Source organism: Cervus elaphus, chromosome 13 (assembly GCF_910594005.1).
Source record: "Cervus elaphus chromosome 13, mCerEla1.1, whole genome shotgun sequence".
In the NCBI taxonomy this organism is placed as follows: domain Eukaryota; kingdom Metazoa; phylum Chordata; class Mammalia; order Artiodactyla; family Cervidae; genus Cervus; species Cervus elaphus.
This window is the reverse complement of record NC_057827.1, coordinates 60,932,529-60,954,291: the sequence shown is the minus strand read 5'-3', so window position 1 is coordinate 60,954,291 and position 21,763 is coordinate 60,932,529. Positions and strand designations below refer to the sequence as shown.

Sequence of the window (21,763 nt, the reverse complement as noted above, 5' to 3'; positions counted from 1 at the left end):
TGGGCTGGACTCATTCCCGGCCCAAGCTCAGCGCCTGGTTCTTCACAGGTGTGAGCACCATCATGCTAATTAAGGACACCCGTGGCCTCTGCGCCCACGGCCACCCAGGCAGCCACACACCCTGACGTAACTCCAGCCTCATTTTGCTATTAAAAAATCAAACCTCAGGGAATTGAATGTGAAAGAAAGTTAATTTGCAGCATTGCTGTGTTTACTTAAATTTCCTGGAAAAGGCTCCCATTGGTTAATGACTGGGGGGAGGGGACCACCAAATGGAGAAGGCCACTGGCTCCCCTCTAACCATTAACCAGCTGGGAAGCTGGCCAGCAGGATTTAGCAGCCGCAGAGCAGCTGGCTTACTGTACACATAACATGATCCAGGACAGCAGGACCAAGCCAGCAGTTGCAGCCTGAGCCCACTGCCGACCGTGAGTAACAGCTGCCCGGCCTCCAGAACCAAGCCGTGACTGCGTCTTGCTTACTTGAATTTTTTTTTTTTTTAAACGGGGCATGGAGCCTTAGGGCAACCAACAGTGACAGGAGACCCCCCTAGAGAGGGTTTTCCAGAATCTGTGGGTCACCCACAGGGGTTTTGATTTTTCCTGGGCTCCTGTCTTGCAGGAGTTGACACGGAATTAAGAGCCATTCCCAGCTATCACACGCTGCCCCTAAGGCCAGCCAGACAGCCATTAACAGCCTCTGAGACAGAGTCTGAGAGCTGGGATGGACTGCACAACAGAGCGCCCCTGCCAGGGGACGCAGGCAGGGGAGGGCAGTGCCCAGGTGACCCAGCACAGACTATACCCTACGGCGCTGCACATACCTCCTCCCCGGATGACCTGGGCAAGGATCCTGCAGACAGAATGGAACGGCCAGCATCACAGCACACGGGCCGCGGTTTAAATGCACAGGGCCTAGGACTGTGCCTGGCTTGTGCAGAGCATCTAGAAAAATAGAGAACACAGTGGGTGTGTACTGCGTGTGTGACTTCAAAAATGAGGGACGAGGAGGACATACATGACATGAAATCCAGGGATAAGATTGCTACTCTGCACTTTTATGCTGCTGGGTTTTCACTCTAAAGAAAGGCAGAACACAAGCTGTGCAGTCAGACAGCTGGGCTTGGAATTTCAGCTCTCATTCCCGGGGCCTCAGTTTTCTCATCTGTACAACGGACCCAGGCTGACCCAGGAAGTGAGGTCCTTAAAGAAAGCACAATTAACAGCTGTGGCTGATATTCACAACAGTCTTGTGAGGTGGGTAGAGTTTTAATCCCCATCTTGGAGGATTAGCACAGGAGGGGATGAGGCGTGAAATCTGAGACAGCAGGAAGAGAAGGGAAGAGAGAAGAACTTCTATTGGGGGCAAGCCCACCCCATTCCAGGCTGTGAACCGCATCGGGTCCTTGCCCAAGAAGGGGCCAAAGACGAGCGTGGAGATAGCCAGGACTGAAGCAAAGATCTCACTACAGTCTGACAGGGCAGTGACAGAGAGAAGCACAGAGGAGGGCTTCCTGGAGGAGGTGAGGGAGTGATCCAGGGAGGGGTCAGGCCAACAGACGGCAGCAAGTGGAGCCACATGGGGCAGGACTGGACCTGGCCCATCTTTGTCTCCAGTTCTCAGGCCAGAGCCGGGCTTTGCAAACATTGGAGAATGGGATGACCTCCCTGGCGTGACCCGGGCAGAGGGATGAAAGTCTGGTACGTGCTGGGAGGACACCCCAAGAGACAGACACACTGTTGCTATGAGATTTCAAGAGGCCAGATTTGGGGGTGGGGGTGAGGCAGGGCTCTCTGGGCAACGTGAGTGAGGATCAGCCTTGCCTGGGAGCAACGGGAGTCCCTGACAGCTTTTCTGCAGGAGACTGGCCCATCCGCTTGATTCTGGAAACATGCCCTGGCTGCAGAGGAAAGAAAGGTTGGCAGGAGGTGAGCAGGAGGCATGGAGATCAGGTGGGGGAGGAGGGGCAACTGGGAGGGATGCCAAGTCCCAACCTTGGGCTGTGTCCTAGAACTGGAGAAGAGGACAGACCCCAGACACGTAGATGGTCAAATGGGCCAGGTCAGGGGTAGGTGTTGTTATCAAATCTATTTTATATCAAGGAAACGGGAAGAATTTAAACAGTGAACCCAAGTCACCTGGGTCATAGAGATAGTGCTGAGATCTCCATATGACTTGGTCTGCCGTGAAACCCAGGAAAATAGAGATTGTCTATAAGCCAGGCAACTGGGCAGGGAGGGGGCGAGGCTCTTATCAAAGCCAAGAAGCCAGGAACAGGAGTTGTATTTCCACCACGTGGAGGGAGACAGGCAGAGGGGTTGAGGAGGTCTCAGAGAGAGGTTCTTGTGAAGCTCTGGGTTTGCAGTGGGCCAGGAAAGGGCCTCGAGGTGTGTTCCGGAGCAGACTAGTGACTCCCACCCTCAGAGTACCCGCATTCTCTTGGGGGACTGGTTTCACTGTGGGTTCCCAGCCCCTTCCCAGCATAGCTAGTCCTGGAGGTGGGGTGGTGCAGGGGGACCTGCTTCTCCTATAAGCATCCTTCCTTTATAGGAATAGGGGGGAATTCCATAAAGCACAGGGGTTGGGACCACTGGCCTTGCAGATAGAGTGTCTGCTTACTGATTCTGACCTTGGCTGTATTTTTTGGAATCATCAAACATTTTTAATGGCTTATAATTAATTTTTTATTGTGGTAAGATATATAAAGACTGAGCCTTTCAACCAGGTTTAAGTGTACAGTTCTCTGGTATCAGGTACATTCACATTGTTCTGTAACCATCACCACCATCCATTTGCAGGACTTTTTCATCATCACAAACTGAAACTCTACCCATTAAACCCTAACTCTCCATGTCCCCACTCCCCACTCCCCACCCCCAGTTCTGTTAACTACTAACCTACCTTCGATTTCTATGAACTTGACTGTTGGAAGGCTCTCATGTGGCTCAGTCAGTAAAGAATCTGCCTGCAATGCAGGAGACATCCTGATCTCTGCCCCTGGTACCTAGCACCAAGTTCCAAAAACCCTTGTAATTCCCCAAGTGATAAGAATGCTAGAAGCATCTTTTGTTCGAATATTTGGTCTTCTTTGACCCTGCTTCCTGAGGCAGAGCTCCAAAATCCCTTGGCATTTCCTGGGTAACAGCAGTGTCCTTTGCTTTAATGAGGAGATGCTGGGTGACCTCCTGGATGGTCTCAGGATGGGGGCTGGTCACCTGAAAGACCAAGTCATGACTGGGACTTGGAACGTTCAGCCCCATCCTTCAGGAAAGGGTGAGGGGTTGGAGATTCAGTTCATGATCAATTCTGCCTATGTGATGAAGCCTCCATAAGCATGCCAAAGGTGTGGGGTTCAGAGAGCTTCTGAAGGCACGTGGCGAGAGGGTGGTATACCTACAAGCCACAGGGACAAGAGCCCCTGTGCGTAAGACCCCTCTAGACCTTGCCCCACTCTCTTTATCTGGTTGTTCATTGTTATTATACCCTTTACTTTTTAATTATTTTAAATTTTTAGTGGAGTATAGTTGATTTACAATGGTGCATTGATTTCTGCTGTGCGGCAAAGTCAATCAGTTATGCATACACAAGTATCCACTCTTTTTTTAGCTTCTTTTCCCATGTGCTTCACTATGAAGTATTGAGTAGAGTTTCCTGTGCTATAAAGTAGGTTCTTCTTAGCTAGCTGTTTTATAATAGTAGTGTCTGTATATTAATCTTAATCTCCCCATTTATCCCTTCTCCCTCACTTTCCCCCCAGGTAACCATAAGTGTGTTTTCTGTATCTGTGACCCTATATAAGTCCATTTGTACCATTTTTTTTTTTAGATTCCATATATAAGGAATATCATATGATATTTGTCTGTGTCTGATTTACTTCACTCAGTATGGCAATCTGTTGGTCCATCCATGTTGAAGCAAATGGCATTATTTCATTCTTTTCATGGCTGAGTGATATCCCATTGCATACATGTACCACATCGTTATCCATTCCTCTGTCAAAGGACATGTCCTGACTACTGTAAATAGTGCTGCAGTGAATGTTGGGGTATACATGTTTTTGAATCATGGTTTTCTCTGGATATATGGTCAGGAATGGGATTTCTGGATCATATGGGAGCTCTATTTTTAGTGTTGTAAGGAATCTCCATACTGTTCTCCATAGAGTCTGGACCAATTTACATTCCCACCAACCCTTTTCTCCACACCCTCTCCAGCGTTTATTGTTTGTAGATTTCTTGATGATGGCCATTCTGATCTTGCATTCCAGGAATAAATCCCACTTTGACATAACGTAAAATCCTTCTACTATGCTGCTGAAAGCTATTTGCTAACATTTCGTTGAGGGTTTTTGCATCCATGTTCATAAACAATATTTGTCTGTAGTTTCCTTTTCTTATGGTGTCTTTGCCTTTGGCATTAGGGCAATGAATGAGTTAGGAAGTGTTCCCTCCTCGGTTATTCTGGAAACTATTCAGTTCCCTATTCAGTTATTCTGGAAAAGTTTGAGGAGAATTTGTGCAAATTCTTCTTTAAATGTTTGGTAGAATTCAAAGCTGAAGCTATGTAATCCGGGTTTTTCTTTGTTGAGAGATGTTCAAATAATTATTCAATTTCCTGACTTCTTATAGGTCTATTCAGATTTTCTGTTTCTTTGTGGTTTAACTTTGGCATGTTTTGTGTTTCTATAAATTTTCCATTCCATCTAGGTTATTGAATTTTTTGGTGTGTAACTTCCAATTTTTTCACAGTATTCTCATAATTTAAAAAAAAATTTCCATGGTATAGGTAGTAACAAGCCTTGTGCCCACCAGGACCCAGGGACCCCGCAGGGACTGAGACAGAACTGTGTCTGAGTGTCTCCTGCGGAGGCACGGGTCGGCAGTGGCCTGCTGCAGGGGCAGGGGCTCTGGGTGCAGTAGCCCTGGGTAAGGCATAAGTCCTCTTGGAGGAGGTCGCCATTAACCCTGCCATAGAGCCGCCAAAACATACACAGGACTGGGGAAATACTCTTGGAGGGCACACACAAAACCTTGTGCACATCAGGGCCCAGGAGAAAGGAGCAGTGACCCCCGAAGAGACTGACCCAGACTTGCCTGTGAGTGTCCAGGAGTCTCTGGCAGAGGTGTGGGTCGGCAGTGGCCTGCTGCAGGGTTGGAGACAAAGTCTTTGACTGTGTGGATCAAAACAAACTCTGGAAAAGTCTTTAAGAGATAGGAATACCAGACCACCTGACCTGCCTCTTGAGAAATCTGTATGCAGGTCAAGAAGCAACAGTTAAAACTGGACATGGAGCAGCAGACTGGCTCCAAATCGGGAAAGGAGTCCATCAAGGCTGTATGTTGTCACCCTGCTTATTTAACTTATATGCAGAGAACATCAAGAGAAATGCCAGGCTGGATAAGGCACAAGCTGGAATCAAGATTGCCAGGAGAAATATCAAAAGCCTCAGATATGCAGATGACACCACACTTATGGCAGAAAGTGAAGAAGGACTAAGAGCCTCTTGATGAAAGTGAAAGAGGAAACGAGTGGAAAAGTTGGCTTAAAACTCAACATTCAGAAAACTAAGATCATGGCATCCGGTCCCATCACTTCATGGCAAACAGGTGGGGAAACAGTGGAAACAGTGACAGACTTTATTTTCTTGGGCTCCAAAATCACTGCAGATGGTGACTGCAGCCATGAAATTAAAAGACGCTTGCTCCTTGGAAGAAAAGCTATGATCAACCTAGACAGCATAATAAAAAGCAGAGACATTACTTTGCCAACCAAGGTCCATCTAGTCAAAGCTACGGTTTTTCCAGCAGTCATGTATGGATGTGAAAGTCGGACTTTAAAGAAAGCTGAGCACCGTAGAATTGATGCTTTTGAACTGTGATGTTGGAGAAGACTCTTGAGAGTCCCTTGGACAGCAAGGAGATCCAACCAGTCCATCCTAAAGGAAATCAGTCCTGAAAATTCACTGGAAGAACTGATGCTGAAGCTGAAACTCTAATACTTTGGCCACCTGATGCGAAGAACTGACTCATTTGAAAAGACCCTGATGCTGGGAAAGATTGAAGGCAGGAGGAGAAGGGGACAGAGGATGAGATGATTGGATGACATCACTGACTCAATAGATATGAGTTTGAGTAAACTCCAGGAGCTGGTGATGGGCAGGGAAGCCTGGCGTGCTGCAATCCATGGGGTCACAAAGAGTCAGATACAACTGAGCAACTGAACCGAACTGAACTGATAAGTAATAATGCCCCTACTTTCATTTCTGCTTTTGGTAATCTGAGACTTCTCTCTTTTTGTCTTACTTAGTCTAGTTAAAGGCTTATCAATTTTGTTAATATTTTTGAAGATTAGATTTTATTGTAATTATATCCTAATATATTGTTATAATACTATATAATATATTTTGGCTTCAATGATTTTCTTTAACTTCTATTTATCTGTGCTCTAATTTTTATTGTTTCCTTTCTTCTGCTAGCTGTACTCTCTTTTGATGCCTATTTACATGGAATATCTTTTTCCATTCTTTCATTTTCATATATGTGCCTTTGGATCTCAAGTGAATCTTTTGAAGTGAGCATATAGCTGTTTCTTTTTTTTTTTAATCCATTCTGTCTATCTCTGCCTTTTGACTGGAGAATTGTATCCATTTATATTAATTACTCATATGGAGGAACTACTCAGTCATTTTCCTACTTGTTTTCTATATGCCTTATAGCTGTTTTGTTCTTTATTTCCTGCATTACTAATATTTGTGTGCGTGTGTTTAGTTGATTTTCTGGATTACATAGGAAGATATATATTCCTTAATACAAAGGAAGGATTTTAATTCCCTTCTCACTTCCCTCTGTGCATGCGTGTGCTGTGCTGAGTCATGTCTGACTCCTTGCAACCCCATGGACTGTAGCCTGCCAGGTTCTTCCGTCCATGGGATCCTTCAGGCAAGAATACTAGTGTGGGTTGCCATGCCCTCCTCCAGGGGATCTTCCCAACCCAGAGATTGAACCCAGGTCTCCTGCATTGCAGACAGATTCTTTACCATCTGAGCTACCAGGGAAGCCCAAGAATACTCAAATGGGTAGCATATCCCTTCTCCAGCAGATCTTCCTGACCCAGGATTTGAACTGGGGTCTCCTGCATTGTAGGCATATTCTTTACCAGCTGAGCAACCAGGGAAGCCCCTCTCTGTGCACACTCTAAAACTATTTCTTTTCAGGTTTTAATGGAAGTTATATTTAATATAGTAAAGTTATAACACTCTCATTTGACTTTATGCCAGATCATCTTCAATAACATACAAAACTGCTCTTATATAGTTCCATTCCCATATCCTTTCAGTTATATAAGTCACATATTACACCTTTATTCATTGTGTGTCCAAAAAGATACATGAATAATTATATTTTATGCGTCACTCTTTTAAATCATATGGAAAATATAAACAAGTGAAATTACAAGTCAAAATGATACTAGTTTTTCTTGCTCATATATTTACCTTTTGCAGAGATCTTTACTTCTTCTTACAGAATCTACTCACTTTCTGGTGTTCTTTCATTTTAACCAGAAGTACACCCTCTAGCATTTCATTGGAGAGGTCTAGTGATAATAAGCTCCCTCAGCTTTTGTTTATCTGGAAATGTCTTAGTTCTTCCTCACTTTTGAAGGACAGTTTTGACTGATAGAGTATTCTTGGTTGATAGTTTTTTTTTTTTTCCTTCGGTACTTTGAATGTATTAACTGAGTGGGTATTTAACCTTTCTGAGCATCTGTTCTGCCTACCTAAAATCAGAATAATCCTTTATACTTTGTTGTTGGTGAAGCAATATTTTGGGCACCTGTTTTGGTATTTTAACATCATAGCAGGTGCAATTCATACTCTCAGGTGAGGAAATCGAGGCTCAGAGTTCTGACTTGCCCCAGGTCACACAGCCAATGTAGAAGAAGAAATTGGAACTTGAGTGGGGTCTTCACTGGGGCTTCTGCCTACTGCTCACCATGCCCCACTGCCTCGGAGGGATGGACTAATGAGCATTTCTGATTTTGCAGGACCTGGCATCCTTGACAATGCTGCCCACCCTGTGCACCTGTCTCCTCTGGCTGTCTACCAGTGGGCTCTGGACCGTCCAGGCTAAGGGCTCTGGCACTGACGTGAGCACAAGGAACCCTCACCGGGACTTGGCTCCAAACAATGTTGACTTTGCCTTTACCCTGTATAAGCACTTAGTGGCCTCAGCTCCAGGCAAGAATGTCTTCATCTCCCCTGTGAGCATCTCCACAGCCTTAGCAATGCTGTCCCTGGGCGCTAGAGGCTACACACGGGAGCAGCTTCTCCAAGGCCTGGGCTTCAACCTCACTGAGATGTCCGAAACTGAGATCCACCGGGCCTTCCGGCATCTCCACCACCTCCTCCGGGAGTCAAACACCACCTTGGAAATGGCCATGGGCAATGCCTTGTTCCTTGACCACAGCCTGGAGCTTCTGGAATCATTCTCAGCAGACACCAAGCACTACTATGAGCTGGAGTCCTTGACCACAGATTTTCAGGACTGGGCAGGAGCCAGCAGACAAATCAACGAGTATATCAAGAATAAGACGCAAGGGAAAATTGTGGACTTGTTCTCGGAGTCAGATAGCTCAGCCATGCTCATCCTGGTCAACTACATCTTTTTTAAAGGTACCCCTCACCCATCCCATTCACTTAAAGCCATCAAAACCCAGAGTGTACTCTTAGGCAAAGTCTTTCATCTTACAAAGCCCATGCATGTCTGAAGAGTCTCCATCTTCACCATGATCCTATTAGAAAAGTGAATTATATCATCCTCACCAAGGATCAAAATGACACTCAGAAGAACAGTTTGCCCACGCTCTTGCAGGTTGGTTCAAGGCCCACACATGTAACCATGAACCTTCTGAGTGCCTCATGGTCTACAGATATTGGCCAAGTTCTGACTGACAGTCAGGCATGTGGTCAGGGGCTGGAAATCCAGCCCAGAACCAGACAGACAACTCCATGGCTGATTCATGTCAATGTATGACAAAACCCACTACAATGTTGTAAAGTAATTAGCCTCCAACTAATAAAAATAAATGGAAAAAAAAAAGAATCAGACAGATAGCCCACACTCTCAAGAACTTCCGGCCAGCCTTTTAAACGCTTCCCAAGCCAGCTCTAACCAAGACCCCTCTCAGTCAAACCACAGCCCCTCCTCACCAACTTGGAGCAAGATTTTCCAAAGTGCCTGTCCATAAAAATCACCATGGAGGCCTGTTAAAATGACAGATCCCAGTGTCCATGCCAGATCTACTAGAGCAAAACTGCAGCAAGAATGTTCTAGAATTTGTATTTTTAACAAACCCCCCCCAATCATTTTTATGAACAGGCAGCTTGGGGATATACTAAACTTTGGTAGCTTAAACAGCACAAATTTTAGGCTAGTTACTTGTGCGTGTGTTTTGAGAATTTTAACATCTGCTCTCTTAGCAACTTTTAAGTTTATGTTAGTGTTAGTGTGTTCGTCACTCAGTCATGTATGACTCTAACCCCGTGAACTGTAGCCCGTCAGGCACCTCTGCCCATGGGATTCTCCAGGCAAGAATACTGGAGTGGGTAGCCATTCCCTTCTCCAGGGGATCTTCCCAACCCAGGGATCAAACCTAGGTCTCCCGCATCGCAGGCAGATTCTTTACCATCTGAACCACCAGGGAAGCCCCTACAGTGTTTTAACTATAGTTACCATGCTGTCCATTAGATTCCTGAAACTTACTCATTTTGTAACTGGAAGTTTGTACATTTGACCACCTTCACCCATTTCTCCCATCATTCTATTCCCTGTTTCTATAAGTTCTATGTTTTTAGATTCCACATATAAGTGACAGCATACAGTATTTGTCTTTGTCTGTCTGGTTTATTTCACTTAGCATAATGCCTTCAAGATTCATCCATGCTGTCACAAATGGCAACATTTCCTTCTTTTTAGGGCTGAGTAATATTCCAATCAACGTGTGTGTGTGTGTGTGTGAATATAAATGCACTTTTCTTTATTCGTTCATTTATCAATGGACACTTGAATTGTTTCCATATCTTGGAAACATGGCTAATGTGAATAATGCTTCATTGAACATGGGAGTGCAGGTATCTCTTCAATATAGTGGGTTCATTTCCTTCTGATAATTCCTAGAAATGGAGTTTCTGGATCATGCAGTAGTTCTAGTTTTAATTTTTTGAGGAACCTCCATACTGTTTTCCATAACGGCTGCACCAATTTACATTCCCACCAACAAGGCGTGAGGGTTCCCCGCATCCTTTTCCCCACATCCTCACCAGCACTTGTTTTCTTTTTAATAATAGTCATTCTGACAGATGTGATGCAGTTATCTCATTGTGATTTTGATTTGCATTTCCCTGGTGATTAGTGGTGTTAAGCACATTTCCTTGTATTTATGGGCCATTTGTATTTTTTATTATTAATTTATTTATTTTAATTGGAGGCTAATTACTTTACAATATTGTAGTGGTTTTGCCATACATTGACATGAATCAGTCATGGGTGTACATGTGTTCCCCATCCTGAACCCCCCTCCCACTTTCCTCCCCATCCCACCCCTCAGGGTCATCCCAGTGCACCAGCCCTGAGCACCCTGTCTCATGCATCAAACCTGGACTGGTGATCTGTTTCACATATGGTAATATACATGTTTCAGTGCTATTCTCTCAAATCACCCCACCCTCACCTTCTCCCACAGAGTCCAAAAGACTGTCCTTTACATCTGTGTCTCCTTTGCTGTCTCACGTATAGGGTCATCATTACCATCTTTTCTAAATTCCATATATATGTGTTAGTATACTCTACTGGGGAGGAGGAAATGGCAACCCACTCCAGTATTCTTGCCTGGAGAAGCCCATGGACAGAGGAGCCAGGGTTCACGCAGAGTCGGACACGACTGAAGTGACTAAGCATACTGTGTTAGTGTTTTTCTTTCTGACTTACTTCACTCTGTAGAATAGGCTCCAGTTTCATCCACCTCATTAGAACGGATTCAAATGCATTCTTTTTAATGACTGAGTGATATTCCATTGTGTATATGTACCACAGCTTTCTTATCCATTCATCTGCTGATGGACATCTAGGTTTCTTCCATGGGCCATTTGTATTTTATCTTCTTTGGGGAAAAAATATCAACTCAAGTCCTCTGTTCAATTTTAAATTTGATTATTTGAGGCTTCTTTTGATACTGAGTTGGATGTGTTTCTTACATTTTTTTGGATATTACTCCCATTATCTAATATATGTTTTGCAAATATTTAATTTCATTCTGTAGGTTGCCTTTTTACTTTGTCGACTATATCCTTTGCTATGCAGAAGCTTTTTGGTTTGATGTGATCCCATTGGTTTATTTTTCCCTCTGTTGCTTGTGCTTTTGCTATCTTATCCAAAAAAAAAAAAATCATAGCTAAGATTAATGTCAAAAATCTTCTTTTCCCCTAAATTTTCTTCTAAGAGTTTTATGGTTTCAGGTCTTCTGTTTAAGTCTTTAACACATTTCAAGTTAATTTTTACGAATGATGTAAGATAGGTGTTCAATTTCATTCTTTTGTATGTGAATATCCTTTTCTCAGATCCATTTATTTAAGAGATTATTTTTTTTCCCCTTGAGTATTCTTGGTTCCCTTGTCATGTATTAGCTGACTATATATGTGAGGGGTTATTTTAGGCTTTCAGTTCTGTTCCATTGGTCAATGTGACTGTTTTTATGCCTTTACTATACAGTTCTGATTACTGTAGCTTTATAACACAGTTTGAAATCAGGAGGTATGATGCTTCCAACTTCCTCTTTTCTCAATATGGCTTTGGCCATTCAGGATCTTTTGCAGTCCCAATCAAAAGATGGTGTTCTTTACACCTGACCTTGGGAGGACCAAAGAGTCTCAGAATGTTTGCCTGGAAATGTTTCTGGATGATCCCATGAATTCTCCAGGCCATGTCTCCCACTAGACTATGCATTCTCGTGCACGGCATCCTCACCTCTTTGGGCACCCTAGTGCCTTTGCATAGTGCTTGGCACGTGGAAGAATCTCAGTAGTGGTTGCATAGAGGTTCTGCAACACCAGTAGAGAGAGGACCCTCTTGACCCTAAGGGGAGACTGAGGAACGGCTGGCAGGACAGGGGCTGACAGGGTATCATTTGACACAGGGCTTTGCTCTCACGATTTCTAAGCATTCTCATGAACAAAATGAGGCTGAGTTGATAGGAAATAATAGTTCCTGGTAATAAAATCAGAAAGAGTTTGAACATCTGAAAGAAGAGCAGACATTGGCAGGGGTGTGGGCTGCTTGATTGTACACAGATTTGCTATGATAAAGCAAAGCTAATTAACAAGCCCCTATTTAAGCTGTGAGATACTCTGAACTGTTTCCAGCAAGCCAGGATAATCACAGAAATGAAGAATGGTGTGGCTCTCATCACTAAACTTAGGACATGGACAGTGTCCCTGCTGTTTTCCTTACTTAGTAAACTGTCTTAACAGCTCTTTTTTGGAGAACATTAGAAATATTGTTGAAAGATCTTCCAGGGACTCATCCTTGCTATCTCCAATTTCCCTTCATAAATTCTTACAAATTTTCAAGAAAAAAAATCCCTTAAAGTAGAGGTTATATGGCATTCTGTATTTGGTTTTCCACCAAGCTGGATACATGATACACTTGCCTCTAGAAAAGAAATACTCAGGAAAAAGCACACAGCAAACTTTTAAGGATGAAAAACCTAGCACCAAAAAATACTTCATCCACATTTTTTTGGCTATGAATTGGAGCCCTTGGCCACAACACACACCCCTTTAATTCTGAGGAGTCCAGACTTCCTTTGTTTTTGTTTAGTCACTAAGTCATATCTGACTCTTGTGAGCCTATGGACTGTAGCCCACCAGGCTGCTCTGTCCATGGGATTTCCCAGGCAAGAATACTGGAGTGGGTTGCCATTTCTTTCTCCAGGGGATCTTCTGGACCCAGAGATCAAACCCATGTCTCCTGCACTGGCAGGCAGATTCTTTACCACTGAGTCACCAGGGAAGCCCAGAGGATGACTTGAGAGCCCATAAACTATCTCACGTGCTGCGAGACAGCCTCAGTCGTGAGAGACGGACCAGGCACAGTCCCTGAGTCTCCAGGATCTGCATCCATTGCTCTTTACCCTGCATCCTCTGGCTTCTACCTGTCATCTCCCTTAGAAGTCCTTCCAGGGTGTTGAGGCTGGCTCAGAACCAAGAGTTTTGGCCTCACGGTCCAGAGATCCCACAGGTGGACGGGTGGAGAATGGTCTGCTTGGAGATATGCTCTGGCCACCTTCAGGCAGCCTCAGTTGGCAAACAGTGACCTCACAAGGGTTTCTGGGTTGGAGGTCAGGGCAGCCAGAACACTTGGGGTCTGCTGGTCTCAGGGTCCTCATTCATCTCCAGACCTGGGGAGACAGCCTAGAGCCAAAGAGGCCCTGGTGAGACTCAACCCATGTCTAAATATCCAAAAATCTGTCATCTCCAAGAGGACTTGAGTTGCTTGGAATAAACTCAAGGGCTGAACAGGCTCAGCAGGCAGGCATTACCATCAGGCAGGCTTTGGCTTCATCTAAGGAGCAATTCCGGTGGCTCAGATGTAAAGAATCCACCTGCAATGTGGGAGACCTGGGTTCAATCCCTGGGTCAGGAAGATCCTCTGGAAAAGGGAACGATTACCCTCTCCTGTATTCTTGCCTGGGGAATTCCATGAACAGAGCAGCCTGGTGGGCTACAGTCCATGGGGTTGCAAAGAGTTGGACATGACTGAGTGATTTTCACAAGGAGCAACTTCCTTCCCATCAGTATTGACCAGAGTGGAAAGTCCCATCAATTTCAGTAGTCAGTTCCCCGTCACAAGAGGAACAAACAGATTGCATGATGCTATTGTGGAATGTGGTGAAGGGGATATGAGTCCAGGTGGGGATGGGAGTCTGAGACCTTGAAGGATTCATCTCACCCTGATCCTGTCTCTAGGAAATGTGCTGTGGCCCTTGGGGCCACTCAGGAGGGGAGGGGCCTCCTGCAGGAAAGTGGGTGACCAGGCTGCCTGCTGTGCTTCTGTGGCCAGGACATCAGGGGCTGAGGATGGAATGGTTCATCAGTTCCCCCAGCACTACTTCCAGAGCCCTCCAATCCAAGATCCACTCGATCCAAAGTCTAGTGTACTGAATCCTATTCCCAAATTCCAGGACTGGCATCCTCTGTTTTCTCTCTCCTTCCATTTTTAGAAGTCAGTCTCAGAAAGCATACTAATCCTCAGTGATCCCAGAGGAGGATGGAGCAGGCTTTACACTTTGCGGAATTTCACATCCTAGCACAAAACTCCAGCAGCCCTGGTGAGGACCTTCCAGGTTGAGGAGGCCACTGTGTAACCTGCTTGGTCAAACATGGTGCTCTGATGCCACCCAAGCTGTGTTTTCCTCTTGCTCTCACAGGCCTGTTTTCTCCCCTCCCCTTTGCCCCTCTCCCCAGGCATGTGGGCACACTCCTTCGACCTGGAAAGCACCAGAGAAGAGAACTTCTATGTGAACGAGATGACCACAGTGAAGGTGCCCATGATGTTCCAGTCAAACACCGTCAAGTACCTGAATGACTCGGTGCTCCCCTGCCAGCTGGTACAGCTGGACTATACGGGCAACGAGACTGTCTTCTTCGTGCTCCCAGTCAAGGGGAAGATGGACTCGGTCATCACCGCACTGAGCCGGGACACCATTCAGAGGTGGTCTAAGTCCCTAACCATCAGGTAAGCCCTTAGCCAACTGAGTTTCTGCAGTTCCCAGAAAGTGGGGTGAGTAGAAAAAGGATCCATCTAGCTATCCTTCTACCCCTAGACTTGCCCTCCAGGGCTTATTGTTTCCCTGTGTGCTGGGTTCTCTGACCTAGAAGTCACACTTGTTTATCCACCTGTTGATTGACACGGGGATGCTCTGGGGCATTCCACAAAGGGAGGTCCTTCTTAACCAGGAAGTTGATAGCCACCCCCTGTGTTACCACATCTTTGATCTTTTTCTTAAACTGAGTTTACCAGCCCACACTGATCCATTCTATTATCTTGCTTACCTGCCACCAACACTGCTAAAGATTCCTGAGAGACCATAAAAACACATAATGAAACTGACCACGGTACCCACCCTGGAACCAATGCAAAGCCTGAAAGTGAAAGTCCCTCAGTTGTGTCCAACTCTTTGTGACCCCATGGACTGTACAGTCCATGGAATTCCCCAGGCCAGAATACTGGAGTGGGCAGCCTTTCCCTTCTCTAGGGGATCTTCCCAACCAGGGATTGAACCCAGTCCTCCCACACTGCAGGTGGATTCTTTACCAGCTGAGCCAAAAGGGAAGCCCAAGAATACTAGAGTGGGTAGCCTATCCCTTCTCCAGCAGATCTTCCCAGCCCAGGAATCGAACCAGGGTCTCCTGCATTGCAGGTGGATTCTTTACCAACTGAGCTATCAGAGAAACACACAAAACCTATGAATGGTTAAATCACTTGAGGGATCTAACGCTTCTTCCACCAATCAACCAATCAGTAAACAAGTAAGAAAGTAAGGACATAAGTACATAATAAACTCATTTTTCCCAGGAGCCCCTAAGCTAGAGGGAAATCAAAATTATAGTCAAGCTTGTGTCCAGCCCTGATCCTCACCTTGAAGGAGGGAGCAGATGTTCTCGAGAAGACGGTCCTCACTCTTGGGAGATTGGAGTTTTTGTCTGTGCATGAACCAATCAACATGAGAGCTGGTGGGGGAGAGGATGCAGACTCAAAGGGGAGAGGGGCTGTAGAAGGAAGCTGCCCTTGGATCTAGAGTCTCTCAAGAAGGCTCGTGGGCCAGGCACCATGTCATTCATTCATCCATCCATTCATTCAGTATCCACATAGGGAAGCAACTGCTATGTATGATGCACAAGGCTAAGCAGAAGGGATGTACTCTAGACAAGAAAGCAGATTCTAGTGGAATTATTAGTGGTACAGTGCCGTAAGCTCTGTCAGAGCAAGAGAGGGAAGGAGAGCCATAATGTATAAAACTTGGGGAAGGGTGGGAAACTGGACTCTGCCCTAGGCAACTGGGGAAGGGGCTGCAGAGCAGAAGGCTTTCACTTTGAACTGAGTTTTAAGCCTGAGTAGAAATTCAGCCAGCATGAAGCACCCCAGGATCACAGGTGGAAGAGGTAACACCACCAGCCAAGTCAGGGAGGTCAGGACCCGAGCACCGTCAGCAGCAGAGGATAAGCCAAATCCCTCTCAGATGAACCTGGTAATCCAATAATTTTGCAGGCAGAAAAATCTAGAAAGAAGCTCTTCTACTTTGTTATAGACATAGGCTTTGTGTTCCATGGTTTGGGGTTCTTTTTATTATAAATGATCCTCTTGGAGAGCTGCTGAGTGCTGGTGCTTCTGAAGAGGTTAATCCAGTTCCACGAGTGGGCGGAAAGTCCTAGGGCATTTCTCCTGCAGGTAAGAGTGGTATGGTCAGTTCTGTGTTCCAGAGAGATCCCCAGAGCCACATGGGGGCCATGGAAGGCATTCTTAGTGTCCTTGGACCAACCATCCCTGCCTCCGGGGTGTGTGCATGTGAGCCCGTGTTTGGTTCATTTATCCATCCATCCATCATGTGCTCAGTCATGTCCTACTCTTTGCAACCCTGTGAATGCCAAGTTCCTCTGTCCATGGGATTTTCCAGCCAAGAACACTGGAGTGGGTTGCCATTTCCTCCTCCAGGAGATCTTCCTAACACAAGGATCAAACTCGTGTCTCCTGCATTGCAAGTGGATTCTTTACTGCTTGAGCCACTGGGAAAGCCCCATATGTTTGGTCAATAGTAGGGACCCATTTGCCAGTTATTCTGGTCAACTGTCCCATCCCTACCTCACCCTCACCCCTTGAAGGGACTCTGTAATTCAGGTACAGCCCCACCAGGTGGTGATAATGCTCTGTGATTCAAATTCAAAACCCTGATGTGTTGAAAATAAGACAAAGGATACACTTTCTCTTTATTCCAAAAATAATCTCTAAACTAAAATACTTAAATCAGCATTCATCAGTAACTCGTGCCTTCTTCTTCTAGATTTTTAAAAAATAAACATTCAAGGTAAAACTTTGCACCTTTAGACATCATATGTGATTGGGCATCTACTTTATCCCAATGATGTCGCCCACGGCTCCTCACCTGCACACTCACGTGGCCACTCCTCACTCCTCCCCACTCCCAGCGTCACTGCCCCTTCCCCACCATGCTCTCCAATGCATCCGAGCTCAGCAGCCTTCAGAGCCCAGCTGATACCGCACCTCCCACTGGAAGCCCCTGGGCCCTACTCACGAGGTGCTCTCGCGAGAGCCTTCCCCGGGGTCCCCTTGCTCAGCTGTCACCTGCCTGCTGCCAGCAGGTCATGGGGACAGCTCTCGGGGTGGGGCGATGGGGCTCCGAAGCGATGAGTCCTGGTTTCTTCACAGTCCTGCTGCTTCCCAGGGGTGTGACTTTGGAGAAATTCCTCCGCCTCTCTTTAAGTTTTAGTCTCTCAATCTGGAAATTGAAGATGTTGACTCCACGTTGTAAGGCTGCACAGATTAGGCGAGGTAAAGGAGGTCAGGAAGGTGAGCCAGGAGCTGCCTGGTATGGGTCTGCCTCCCTTACCTTCTGTTGCTCTTTCTCATCTAGATTAAGTCCCACATCTCGTTGGCCTTGGATTCCTCCTCAGTTCCCCGGGTTGCCAGCCTCCAGGCCTCCCCCGGGTGGCTTGTGCTCAGTGTAGAGAAGCTCTCCAGCCTTCCCTTCCCCACTGGACAGCGCGTGCCCTATCACTGACTTCAGGGTTTCAGGCATCTTCTCTCCCCCGTGTGGTGTAGACGAGGACAAGCACGGACAGGGATGGGACTTGGCTAAAACCATACAGCATGGCTGGGGCCCGGACCGCTGCTCCCAGCTGCCTGTTCCCTCCCCTCCTCTGTTTCTCCCAGGGGCTGCTTGGGGACCACAGGACATTTTTTTTTTTCTTTTTAAAATTAAAGTACAGGATGAGATGGTTGGATGGCATCATCGACTTGATGGGCATGGGTTTGGGTGGACTCCAGGAGTTGGTGATTGACAGGGAGGCCTGGCGTGCTGCAGTTCATGGGGTCACAAAGAGTCGGATACGACTGAGCAACTGAACTGAACTGAACTGAACAGTTGATATGCAATATTGTATTAGTTTCAGATGTACAGCAAAGTGATTCAGTTATATATATCCTTTATCATTCTTTTCCACTATAGTTTATTACAAGATAATGAATATAGTCACCTGTGCTATTCAGTAAATCCTTGTTGTTTATCTAATTTATATATGGCAGTGTGTACCTGTTAATACCATGCTCTTAATTTATCCCTCCCACCCCTTCCCTTTTGGTAACGATGTTTTCTATGTCTGTGAGACTCTTTCTGCCTTATAAACAAACTCATTTGTATTATTTTTTAGATTCCACATATAAATTATATCATATAATATTTGCCTTTTGCTGTCTGACTGACTTCACTTAGTATGATATTCTCTAGGTCCATCCATGCTGCTGCAAATGGCATTATTTCTTTCTTTTTCGTGGCTGCCTAATATTCTGTTGTATATATACACCACATCTTCTTTTCCATTCATCTGTTGAAGGACACTTAGGTTGTGCCGTCTATTGTAAAGAGTGCTGCAGTGAACATAGGGGTACATCTATCCTTCCAAATTAAGCATTTCCTCTGGATATATGCCCAGGAGTGGGATTGCTGGATCATATGGTAACTTTTTAGTTTTTTAAGGAAACTCCATACTGTTTTCCATAGTGGCTGGACCAATTTACATTCCCACCAACACTGTAGGAAGGTTCCCTTTTCTCCACGTCCTCTCTAGCATTTATAGACTTATTATTCATAGACTTTTTAAATGATGGCCATTCTGACTAGTGTGAGGTGATGTCTCAGTGTGGTTTTGATTTGCATATCTCTAATAATTAGCAATGTTGAGCATCTTTTCATGTGCCTGTTAGCCATCTGTATGTCTTTTTGGAAAAATGTCTATATAGGTCTTCTGCCCATCTTTTTGATTGGGTTATTTGGTTTTTTTGATATTGAGTTGTATGAGCTATTTGTATATCATGCTACCCTTGTTGGTAGCATGATTTGCAAATATTTACTCGCACCCCATAGGTTGTCTTTTCATTTTGCTTACCGTTTCCATTGCTGTGCAAAAACTTTTGTTTTATTTGATCCCATTTTTTTATTTTTGCTTTTATTTCTCTTGTCCACAAAGACTTCTTTAGGGATTCTTTCCTTCAGAGTCCAGGAGTTTAGCTGGATTGAATGGAATCAGCTCCAAGAAAGAGCTGAGAAGAAAGAACTTGCAATTCAGAGGCCCAAAGAAGAAGCTGCCCGTGTGCTGGAGGGAGAGGCAGGTCCTGCCTCCTGCCCTGTCCCCTCCCCTCTCCCCAAAGAGCAGGTCCAGCAGGGAGGCAGGGGCATCCTAGGGGAAACGGGAGTCTGGTTGGCCAGACCCAGCCCAGGAAAGTCTAACCCCATCTGCTTACCCGAGCAGCCAGGTGGACCTGTACATCCCAAAGATCTCCATCTCTGGAGCCTACGACCTTGGTGGCATCATGGGGGACATGGGCATTGCAGACTTGCTCAGAAACCGGACACATTTCTCAGGCATCACCCAAGAGGCCCTGCCAAAGGTGTCAAAGGTAGGTGTCTTTACAGCCCCTCCATCCCTCTCTACCAAAATTCACAGTACAAACAATAATAAGCAACACGGAGCCCATCCATGAACAGGTCACTAGAGCCCAGGCTGAGAGGTCTTCTCCAAGCCTCCAGTTTACAACAGGCTAAACGGAGAATCAGCAAGAACATGAGCTCCCTAAGGTCACCCAGGAAGCTGGGGACAAACCAGGAGCACAGTCCAACATCCACCTGTTCTGCCAGGCCACACAGAGGGGGCTCTGCGGAAGACAAAGGCGTCACGGCAGGACTGCTAGCAAAAGGAAGGGTCTGCGTGAGATCACACCGAATCTCCATCCTTCAGCTTTAGGTTCTGACACTCATTCACCCAGAAAATATTACTGAACGTGTTCTATGTGGCCCCACCTGTGCTAGACACTAGGGATGCCTCAGGCGTTGGCCCTGCCCTTGCAGGATCTTACCGTCCTGTGAATGACCGAAAAAAAAGAGGGTGGGGGGAACAGGAGAGTGACAGCAGCCCCGCCCTCAGGCACACAGACTCTGACCACTGTGATGCCTGGCACACAGTATGTGCTCAACAGTGGCTGTGTGTGAAGGGCGGGATCAAACTGTTCCCTCCTTACAAGGTGGCTGCTACCCCAGTTTCTCAGAGGAGGACTCTGGCTCTGGGAGAGTAAATAACTCATCAAGGTCATAGAGGCAATAAATAGGCTAATATATGACTCAAAACCTCATATTTCCAGGACATATTTCTAGGAACCCTGCAGGGGTTCCTAGCCCAGCTCAGGTTCTCCCTAGCTACGCAGGCCTAATTACAGAGTGCTCTGAGCCTCGGATTCCCAGCTGCTCCATCCATGAGAGTCCTGTCCCTTTGTGGTGGTTGTTTAGTTGCTAAGTTATGTCTGACTCCTTGCAACCCCATGGAGCCCTCTAGGCTCCTCTGTCCATGGGATTTCCCCAGCAAAAATACTGGAGTGGGTTGCGATTTTCTTCTCCAGGGGCTCTTCCCCACCCAGGGATCAAACCTGCATCTCCTGCATTGGCAGGCAGATTCTTTACCACTGAGCCACCAGGGAAACCATCCTATCTCTTAGGTGGTGTTATTTAATCAGGCAGTTCTGATCTGTCCAAGGATTTTGATACAAGCCACTCAAGAGTTTTACTGGCTTGAGAATATCTTCTAATTTTGATTATAACTAGGGATGTTAGAGAAGTCACAGATGACCCTTTCTCCTACAGAGTGGGTACTAGCCTTTTGCATAAATCGAACCCTTCTATCTACTGGCAGAGTGAAGAGGGATTCAGGTCTCCATCCACCAGGCCAGGATCCAGTAAGGGACACCCAGTTATGGATGCTGAAGTCCAGTTTCAGCCCCAAGTCCTTTTATCTCCGTTGGTGGGCTCCACCGGCTGGTTTTCTAGGGAGGCAGTCTAGGTGTGACCTGGGTCCGGGAGGTGGACAGATTCCAGCGCCAGTCCGGGGGCTGCCACATAGATGAGGAATCAGTAAGTGCCCTTCTCTGAGCCTCGGTTTCACAGTCCAGAAAACCGAGGGTGGGAGGAGCTGAAGCGATAGAGCTCGGAAAGCTCCGCCCACGCAGCAGGGGCTCATCCTCCTCGCCGGGTCTGTTCCCACCAGGTGGTCCATAAGGCCGCGCTGCAGGTCGATGAGAAGGGCTTAGAGGCCGCCGCCCCGACCCGGCTCAGCCTGAGCGCAGCGCCCGAGCCGCTCGCCCTCCGCTTCAACCGGCCCTTCATCATCATGATCTTCGACGACTTCACGTGGAGCAGCCTCTTCCTGGGCAAGGTTGTGAATCCGACCTAAGGGTGCACTCCCAGGAGCCACAGCTGCGTCTGACTCAGGCACCCAGACCCCACAGAAAGGGGTGGGAGGGTCCCCCCTAATCCTCCCCAGGTTCCCCTCTTGTAATAAATCACTGTCATTGCTACTGGTGACAAGTGTGGTTGAAGGGGAAGAGGGGGACGACTGATACATTGAGTAATATCAATATAATACTGTGCC

General features: G+C 46.3%; 1 protein-coding gene across 2 annotated transcripts; it reads left to right on the top strand.

Moving 5' to 3' along the window:
- Nucleotides 1–328: 328 nt before the first annotated feature.
- On the top strand, nt 329–21,692 carry SERPINA6 (serpin family A member 6). 2 transcript variants are annotated; one of them, XM_043921915.1, is made up of 5 exons: nt 329–428; nt 8,044–8,671; nt 14,519–14,789; nt 19,598–19,745; nt 21,380–21,692. In XM_043921915.1, the coding sequence occupies exons 2-5, from the start codon at nt 8,062–8,064 to the stop codon at nt 21,563–21,565; spliced, it is 1,215 nt and encodes a 404-aa protein (XP_043777850.1). In that variant the 5' UTR covers nt 329–428; nt 8,044–8,061; the 3' UTR covers nt 21,566–21,692. The 2 variants fall into 2 exon arrangements, with proteins under 2 accessions (XP_043777850.1, XP_043777851.1); XM_043921916.1 differs by lacking the exon at nt 329–428 and adding an exon at nt 1,816–1,928.
- The last annotated feature ends 71 nt before the right edge of the window (nt 21,693–21,763 follow it).

What these genes read in the sequence shown, in the direction of transcription:
- SERPINA6 (XM_043921915.1), top strand. Translation starts at nt 8,062, where the DNA reads ATGCTGCCCACCCTGTGCACCTGTCTCCTCTGGCTGTCTACCAGTGGG. An exon ending in TCTAAGTCCCTAACCATCAG is followed by an intron (nt 14,790 to 19,597) that starts GTAAGCCCTTAG and finishes TTACCCGAGCAG; the next exon opens with CCAGGTGGACCTGTACATCC. An exon ending in CCCTGCCAAAGGTGTCAAAG is followed by an intron (nt 19,746 to 21,379) that starts GTAGGTGTCTTT and finishes TGTTCCCACCAG; the next exon opens with GTGGTCCATAAGGCCGCGCT.